The sequence below is a fragment of the Pterocles gutturalis genome, unplaced genomic scaffold (assembly GCF_000699245.1).
Source record: "Pterocles gutturalis isolate BGI_N339 unplaced genomic scaffold, ASM69924v1 scaffold16215, whole genome shotgun sequence".
Taxonomy (NCBI): Eukaryota; Metazoa; Chordata; class Aves; order Pterocliformes; family Pteroclidae; genus Pterocles; species Pterocles gutturalis.
This window is the reverse complement of record NW_010141098.1, coordinates 12426-21870: the sequence shown is the minus strand read 5'-3', so window position 1 is coordinate 21870 and position 9445 is coordinate 12426. Positions and strand designations below refer to the sequence as shown.

At 38.3% G+C, this 9445-nt stretch overlaps 1 protein-coding gene across 1 annotated transcript; it reads right to left on the bottom strand.

Moving 5' to 3' along the window:
- Positions 1-210: 210 nt before the first annotated feature.
- LOC104460652 (hypoxanthine-guanine phosphoribosyltransferase-like) lies at positions 211-9183 on the bottom strand. Its single transcript, XM_010083917.1, has 9 exons — positions 9166-9183; positions 5433-5539; positions 4806-4989; positions 3886-3948; positions 3321-3338; positions 3031-3113; positions 1956-2002; positions 1196-1272; positions 211-258 (listed from the first exon to the last, which is right to left on the bottom strand). Exons 1-9 carry the CDS (start codon positions 9181-9183, stop codon positions 211-213), a joined length of 645 nt encoding a protein of 214 aa, XP_010082219.1.
- Between the last annotated feature and the right edge of the window lie 262 nt (positions 9184-9445).

The following is a 9445-nucleotide window of genomic DNA, read 5'->3' as shown; positions in this document are numbered from 1 at the left end:
TGGCCAGTGTTCTCTTCAGGTTTCACTGAAACTTGAACAGAACTCATTCACCTGTAAGCCGTTTTACATAATCATTATAGGAAAAATAGATAGAATAGTATCTTTAGAAAATGTAGTTTTTCAGTGAAAAATAATAGTTATTAGAGTACTTATTATTCGTCTACAAAGGTGTACATGCCACTGAACTGTTGTTCCAGAAGACTGATGTTATCAGATCCTATATTTCTCTTTGGCTTTCTCTGTCAGAATGCAGATGTGCTAAAAAAAAAAAGGAAAAAAAAAAAAAAAAAAAAGAACCACTTTAGTCAATCTTTACCTTCAAAGAAAATGCAAGAATGATTTTCAGTTATATTGCTAGCATTGTAAGGAAAACACATCAGGACAGTAATCTTCATGAGTTTGGTTGCAAGTTTACTGTTTGCAGTAAAATTGTGATGTGAATATTGTTTCTAAGCTCAGCTGTAATTTATAGATTTTTATATCCTGAGGAGGTCAGTTTTGTTCAGTTATTGTATCCTTCTTCATATTGCCTTGCAATAGCATAGATATATTGTGTGTCTTTAACAGAACTGGTTTGTCTAACTAAGAAGACTTTCAAGTGAAATATTTTTCCACTTAGCTAGAATTAAGAAAGTGCTTTTGAAAACAAAGGAAGGAAAAGAAGATCAGCTCTTTCTATCAGTTGTGCTCTTTCCAAGTCTACTACTCAGTGCAGCATAAGGAGACTGTAATGGAACAAAGGATGGACATGTTACACAGTGTATGAAAAACCTTAACATACAGACAACACACACACATCTTACAGACTTGGCTGGAAAAGAGCAGCATAGGATTTCAGTAAGACACACAAACATGAAATCAAAGCCAAATTACAAGTTACTTTCTTTTCAGATGGGGCCAGCGGATTGTATGCCGCCTAACCTCCTGGAGGATTCAGAATACTGTACAGCACGGCTGGGCCACAAGGCTTGTGAAGCAGAGGCTTAAAAGGTAAGGCATAAGCATGTTCTTATGCTTTTACATTGAATGATCAGCTTGGCATGGTAATGTTTTTGCCCCTTTTAGTGGAAGTTTCTAGGCAGATTTGAAGTTTTGCTACTTGTTGAGAAGCTCCTAGTATAAGCTAATATTCTTGCTGGTGAACAGTGGTGACAGTCATATGTGTAACAGTTGAGGCACACATGTCAGTACTTACATTTAGATCTCTGAAGTATTCATTGTAATCAAGAGCATATCCAACCACAAATTTATCTGGAATTTCAAAGCCTATATCTGTAACAAAATACAATTATTTTTGCACTTGGGTGGTGTAAATAGCTTTATAGTACATATATATTTGTATTCAACACATGCTTCAGGTATTTAAGAGTAATACCTAACAAATACATCATCTTGCTTTCAAGGTACTTAGCATGCTTCTTAAGAATCAAAGCAGTAAACTGATGACAAAGGTTAGAATTTGAACCATCCCCATCAGTTGGTAATACAATTAAGATGTTAAGAGAATGTATTTTAAGAACAAAATAATTATTTAAAGCCTCCTTATGAGGTACTCCTGGGAGAGGGAGACAAGGAGTGAGATTTTACTTGTGTAAAAGTAGATGCACTGCAACTCTGTAGGGATTTTTGATTTGAAAACAAGGCAAGTTTAATGCAGAGTCAAAACAAATGCCTTTTAGGGTCAAAGCCCAACAATATAAAGTTAAGGTTTGGTTCTGTTTCTAGTATCTGGTAACAGCCAAACCTGCACTCAGACCAACTATGGGGGGAAAAAAAAAAAAAGGTGGTCATGAAGTTTCAGCATGGGCTAGCTGGTCATCAGTTTACAATTTTTTATGTATTTTCTCCCCATTTCTCTTGACCTTCCTGAAGCTTATATGCCAGTTTTCAGACTTACTACATAATGTGAAATTATGAGATCGTATTTTGGACAATCGGAGAAACACAATACTTACAGTCTGGTCTGTAACTTGGACTTCGACATGTCCTTTTAACAAGCAGACTGTAAGACAGCCGAGAAGATTATGTTTTTTAAAATATGTCTTACTCTAAGTTGTGTACTTCACTTCTCCCCATAAGCATCTACAGTCATGCAGTTAATTAAAACAGTGAGATTATTGTGACAGAAAGCAGTAGTGTTCAGCCTTATAATTCAGGAAGAAGTAAAAGCTCTGATCTAGGTTCATTCTGAAGGTCCAAATGTCTCTGTTGTTTTACATTTAGTTCTCTTCAATTCCATGTCTGAAATAATTATTATTTTTTTTATGTAGCAATGTATCAGCAAACTAGACTAGCACAGGCAGGTAAGCAGGCTCAAGTGGCATGTAAACATTTTAGCAGGGAGGAAGAAGAAGACAAGCTGTGCAATGTCGCTACGGTTTCTTCCACAAAGTCATATCTGTTCTTGCTTTTCCTGTGCACTTCTGAAAAAAACTTGAGATCCTGCTGGGCATTCACTAGGAGGAGCATAACTGGTACATAAAACATGAAGTGTTTTTTCAAAGCATCATGATTACTTGACGGAGACAGGAATATGCCCAAAAAATTCCTTTTAAAAATCACCTAAAAGCGGATCTAGAATGCCACTTGAAACAATCTTGCAAGTGCTGACAAACTCTTAGAATCTGAAAACCTGTGTGACGGAGGATATTAAGAAAAATTCTGAGTGTTGTCATTGTAGTATTGAGGCAATGAGAAGGTGTTAGGAAACTGATGGAAAGAGCTGAATTTCCTTCAAACAGAAGGAGGTAAGAAACAGGGAAGCCATCAGACTTCATGGACTACGCAAAAAGAGCCAGGAAGCCTTTTTTCATTCTTTTTAACAATGAAGGTGTTAGTGCATATTTAAATTTCCCAGTTTAATAAATACGTAGTTTTGCCATCAGCAAAGGGTTGCTTCCTGCTTTTACTTCCCCCAGTCTTCAAACCAAACCAAACCAGACACCCACCAGCATACACTGACTATTCACCTAAATGATTTTGCTGTACTTTCTCGTTACAATACATTAGTAAGTGGCCATATCATTGTACCTTACAACTTTTACCATCTTTGGTTCGTTGTCTTTTAGTTTTGAAAGTAGTGCTTTCATTGTTCTACCAGTCTCAATAATGTCCTGAAAAAGATAAAAAAATAAATTATCCTCTGAGTCTGAAATAAAAAACAGACTGTCAGTGGATTAATTTAAAGCATAAACACCAGCCAACAACTGGCAGCACAGTAACATAATTAATAGTTGATTTATATGCAATAGACATTGACTTGCAAAATGGTTAGAAAAAAGTACATGTTGTTCCTTCCCCCCACTCCAATCTTTACTTACCTCTACTACTAACACATTCTGGAAAGGATCGTGTATGTGTAGGGAGAGAAAGAAAAGAAAATATTTACGTTGCAACATTCAGTGAGTTATACAGCCAGGAAAAGTTTGCACTACAAACTTCAGTTACAAGTAAGTTACAACTGATCATCAAAGGAGCTTGTCACTTAACTACTTACATTATTTTAGTGCTTTCTGAAGAGTCTTTCTGTGAGTATTTATAGAAGCATAAAAATATTGTGAGAAAACCACCTATGTCAGGTTTTATATATTCTATATGTAGCAATCGCATTCTAAAACTGTACTGCGTGAGTCAGTTTAAGATGGTTCATTTCTGGGGGCTGTGGGATAAAAAGTGGAATAGGATCCTTAGAAGCATTCAGTACTGATTGCATTAAGTTTTCACAGAGATCAGCAGGAGTTACTCACTGTTTCAAAGCATGGCATTTAAAACCAGCATTAAGTGGCTGTAAATGTGTAGTAACAAAGTCTTAATAAAGATGGACTTCCTGAAAGATACACAAGAACTGTTCTTTCCCCTTAAAAGCTGAAGACTCTTAATTCATACCTTCCCATTTAGTGGAGACAGTTCCTCTCCAACAATACTGATTTTTTCTGAAGGTGAATCATTCTAGAACAAGAAAGAAGAGAGGGAAGGAGCATAAAACATGCTCAAAAGTATTATCTTGTATGTGCGTGAATGGTGTGTTGCTCTTGCTTTTTGCCTGTCACTTGACACCTGCAACTTTACACAGGACTCCTTCAGTAAAACAGCTTTTAAGCAGCTGAGAGCAAGAGGAGAAAGTGAAGATGTTTGCATGGAACAAAGGTCCATCCATATTCATGGAGTAAACATCATAACTATTTCACTAACACACATTTCTTTTAGAAATCAATGAAACATTTATAGGATATTGTAAACTGTTGTATTTACCATGGGGTAAATTTTAGTCAGTGCACAGAGCTCTAGCCTTCAAAGAGGAGAGAAAATAAAACAGAAAAAAATAGCATAAGTCATTGCTTTATAGTAGTTGGTTCAGGTGAACTACAATTGGTTCAGGTAAAATATACTTGTTCCCCAGCACACAGATTATGAAAACAAGTCTCTGCAGTATTAGCTGTAGGAATAAAAAATAATGAAGGCAGAGACCATAGCAAGTCTCTGATGCTAAGCTCCTCTCCGTACTCCCTCCCACCAAAGGGTGCCATGGAGCCTGTATGGAAGCTTTGGGCTGCAGAGGAGAACATTGGGGGCCTGACCATGTTAAGTGTTCTGCTGTATGTTCATTCCAGTCAGTATACAATATCCATCTGATTGTTGGGGCAGGTCAGTAAATCAGTTGCTTTTCAGTATGTAATAAATTGAGTTGCTTTGAACAGGACATATGCATATACTAATTTCTTATGAAGTCTTCATGTAAACTACCAGTATTCAGAATGTCAATCTATGAGGACAGTCAATTTTCCAAGGAAAATAAAATTGCTTACACAGTAGCTTTTTATTCTAACAAAATCCACAGTAACAGGCACAGATTTATCACCATTTTGATTTAGTGTTTTTATATGGTCCAGCAAATCAGCAAAGAATTTATAGCCTCCTTTAAGGACACAGAGCGCAACAATGTGATGGCTTCCCATATCTTGCATGATATCTCTAGCCAAACGTTCTGTCCTGGAAGGAAAAGAACCAAATCCTATAAAGTGCTTTGCATATCGTATTTGTTTGTCCATATATTAAGCAGTGTTCAAGTTAAAATTCTGATCTTGCTGTTAAGTTTCTATAACCAGCAAATTGTCACAACATTAAGACATAGGAAAGTTATTTACATATTTGTAGTTCACAAGATGATGCCTACTCCACTTGACATACTGTTGGTTTAATCCATGTATCTAAACAATGCAGGATAGGAAAGCTTAAAGATGCTTGAGATAACATGGAAACCTAAGTGGAGCTGTAGATTAATCCTCTCCATAAAGCTCCTCTTGTATTAAACTCCAGAACACAAGTGTTGTAGCTGCAGGGTTTCCATGTTCCTCATGGGCTATGCAGGGTAGGGCATTGGGAAATGGATCACTGGCATCCCTGTTACTACTCTCTGTTCATTACCGTCATACCTGTCCAGGATGAGTCCATGGGGAATGAAGACTCTTTCTAAATCTTCTTCATAATGCTTAGGAATGCAAAACAGATTTTTGTTATAGCCACTTTCTTCATCTCTTATCTGCAAGTGAAAGGGAAATAGCTCTAAGAGTAAAGACAGAGCCACACAGGAAAAAACCTTCCAGTCTCTGATAATGTGGAGAAAGACTCCTTTCCCCACACCCAGCCCCCTCTCCCCTCAAATGTGTCAAAATAAAACTATATCTGAGAGGTTTTTAACCTTCTGATAGAACAATTCACAATCTGTCTGACAATTGGGTAGCTAGTATGCTTGTCTGAGATGTGAATGGATGGATAACCGCTTTGCCCTAGTCATTATTAAATAAATTCTCAACCATCATCAACTCATAAAAGCACCCAAAACAACAACAAAAAAAACCCTTCTTGTACTCTCCTTTTCTGCTTCTGCAGAGAGCAGTAGGTTGCTCATGTGGTAGACAAGCAAAAAGTTAAAATTTATGTGCTCCTAGGTGGAAACCTGCTGAGCTGCAGTTCAGCTTGCGCTGTTTGCCCTGCTAGCAGATTGCTCCTCAGCACGGCTGGGGAGAGGCTGTAGCTACTTCCCACGGATCAGGGCCTTCACACTTTTGCCATCAGGGTTTAGAATTACAGTTCTTTCTTCGGCATGCTGGCTTCCAGGCTGTTGCACCTAGAAGTGTCTGGATGTCTAGAAGTTGCGTATTCTCCATTTAGGCTTCTCTTCTGACTTGTCTTTTGGCCCCGAACGTATCTGTGTCTTTGGATTCTAACACCCTTCAAGACCATTATGGATGATTTGGTCTTTGTTCATTTATGAAGTGATAGTACAAAAGCAGGCAAGAAAAAAATTAATGAGGTAGAAACAATTGTAAATAAGAGGGCTAATATGCAAGTTTTAGAAATAAATTAAGGAAAAAAAATCAAATTAGTGAGATTTTGTCACATCTAATATTGCCCTGTTATTGTTTAAAAAATACAATATTTGCACAGAACTAATTGAAAGAAAAACTCAAAGCTGGCTCAAAGCCTCAGTAGTGCAAAACAGGTTACCAACACACCAGTTACATTCAACAATACTCAATACAGTGGCTTGCTAATGGACAGCACAGAAGTGGGCAGTAATAGCATAAAGTATTGCTAACAAACAAGGTAACACCTGCAAACTCTTCAGCAGATGAATTGTTTATAATTCTAATTTTTTCGTATAGGAGAGATGAGTGCTTAGGAAGAAAAGAAAGATGGACTGTAGGGAATAGGACTAGGTTATTATGTGCAAAAGTCACAGCAGCCACAAAAATGAGATAATCAATTGCTGCCATTTATTTTAAATTGGCCACGAATAGCCTACTTCATTTAAAGATGAAACTAGAGAGACAGGTGTTAAAAAGAATTTTAAAGAACAGATTATCATAGTACAAGGCAATGTATATTCATCCTGGCTGAACTAACCGTATTCTGCAAATACTCCAAATTGATAGGCCTTGGTGTTCCAAGTCAGACTTACAGAATAGCCTTGCATTTGAGCACTGTTAGACTGTCAGCAGTACTATTTTGCCTGGTTTAGTTACTATTTTCTTCATGGCTGAAGTCAGTGAAGTGAAAGCTTAGGTGAAGTATTGTTTTTAAATTAAGTTTGTTTGTGCTCTATTAATCTTGGAAGAGATCCTGGCAGTTACACTGGTATCAGCTGTACATCAGCCTAGACGGTAGCATCTATGAGCAGGCTTTAACGCAGTGCAGAACTGCTTGTTGTTGTTTGAGCGTTCTATTAACCCAGCTGACCAGTTTGAAATGGGCTAATTTCTGCCTGTGTGAGGTTGCTAGTGGAGACAGACAGAATACACGGAGAGGGTATGAGATTCTGTCAACAAGAAGCAGTGATGATAGGACATAATTAGAAGCATTGGTCGAAGTTAAAAGACTGTGTGTATTTGAGACTACTAGAACATATAAGCATCACTTTCATCTGGAGTACATAAAAAGCACCTTTAAGGATAGTCTCCGACATGATACACAATTTTAAAAAGTGCTGTAGGGTATGTTGGTTGGGTTTTTTTTGGTGTTGCCCCCGCCTCCCACCCTGAGATTCCCATCTCTATTGCATTCTGCATAACTGCAGCTTAAAGACAATGACTACGCTACCTGTGATTTGGGCAGTGTTTCTTTTTCCCAGCTCGTGATACAGATTGCCATACTTAAAGGACTTCAGCCTTACAGTTTGCTTTTGCAGTTATAAATTGGGCTTTGATCTGCACAGCAAGTTATGAGTTCATCTGTGTTGCCAATGAATTTAGCTTCCTGCTGCATTTCATGAGAGGCATCACAACTGTTCAGCTCAACTGAGCGATGAGCTTTGTCCATGTTAATGCAACTGCTGAATAAAACTAATTTTGAAGGATACAGGTGTGCATAGTGGTTACGGCTTATAGCTGCTCCAACAGTGCAGTTTAGAATCATCACAGAATGGTTTGGTTTGGAAGGGACCTTAAAGATGATCAAGTTCCAACCCCCCTGCCATGGGCAGGGACACTTCCCACTAGCCCAGGTTGCTCAAAGCCTCATCCAGCCTGGCCTTGAACCCCTCCAGGGATGGGGCATCCACAGCTTCTCTGGGCAACCTGTGCCACTGCCTCACCACCCGCACAGTGAAGAATTTCTTCCTAATAGCCAATGTAAATCTCCCCTCTTTCAGCTTAAAACTGTTACCCCTCGTCCTATCACTACACCCCCTGATCAAGAGTGTTTCCCCATCTCTCCTGTAGCCCCCTTTCAGCACTGGAAGGCTGCTCTAAGGTCTCCCCGGAGCCTTCTCTTCTCCAGGCTGAGCAACCCCAGCTCCCTCAGCCTGTCCTTGTACAGGAGGTGCTCCAGCCCTCTGATCATCTTTGTGGCCCTGCTCTGGACTCGCTCCAACAGGTCCATGTCTTTTTTTATGTTGAAGGCCCCACAGCTGGATGCAGTACTCCAGATGGGGAACTCTAGATGGGGTTTAGTATCTTTTATTTGGTTAACAACTATCCTCATCGAGACTATTCTCTGCAAACAATGTCTGCTACATTAATATCTTGTTTGTTGCTTTGTGTGAAGCATTTTTTAAGGTCTGCTGAAAGGTTCATGAATGCAACCTTAAGGATTGCATCAGTTTGAACACCACATCACCATAGCAACATGCTGCATATACCTTACAGGCTCATAAAAGCATTTGTGTTGTGGCACATGCTAAATAATACAGCAGCATCCTACTATAATAAAGCAATCTACTAAACTATCACACAAAGTTATTACATTTTTAAATCACGAGTTTATAACTTGAGGAATTAGCTGTTTAATTTAGATTCAGTCACATCTGTTGTTCATTTACTGATGTAGGTTTCTGAGTTTAAGGGAGAAAAACAACAACATGAACTACAGCAATTATGTACAATAAAGAGGTTCATAAATAAGTATTGTTTCATCAGCACAGAATGAAATAACATTAATATAGGTAAAGTCAAATAAATAATGCCATAATTTTGTAAAAAAAATTGAGTCTATTAAGATGCTTCTGTTCTGAAAGCCAGTTTTTTTCCTGAGTAAATATAAGAAACAAGGCCTTTCATTAGTCAGTATTTCTAATGTTCTACTCTTTTTGCTGAACCCAGCCTCTCCCCCACAGCCAAAGCTCTCCTGAATCAAATAGCCAAATATACACTCATTATGCTTTCTTACCTGCAGTCCATGAGCCATAATCATACTTTGAACTATGCTATCAGAGGATGAGTTGGTATTATTACTGCAGTTTGTCTTGCTCTGTTTTCATCTTGCAGTCAGATCATGACCTGCTTCTAAAAGGTCAAAATTGTCATACTGCCAACAGCAAGCATTACTTCCTGCCACTAATGCACTGACATCACAATCCCAGCTTCTTACTTAATCACATTAACCAGAAATAAAATAGGCATTAGGTCTGCTGCAACCAATCAGAGAAAAGATACGGGGAACAAGGGGG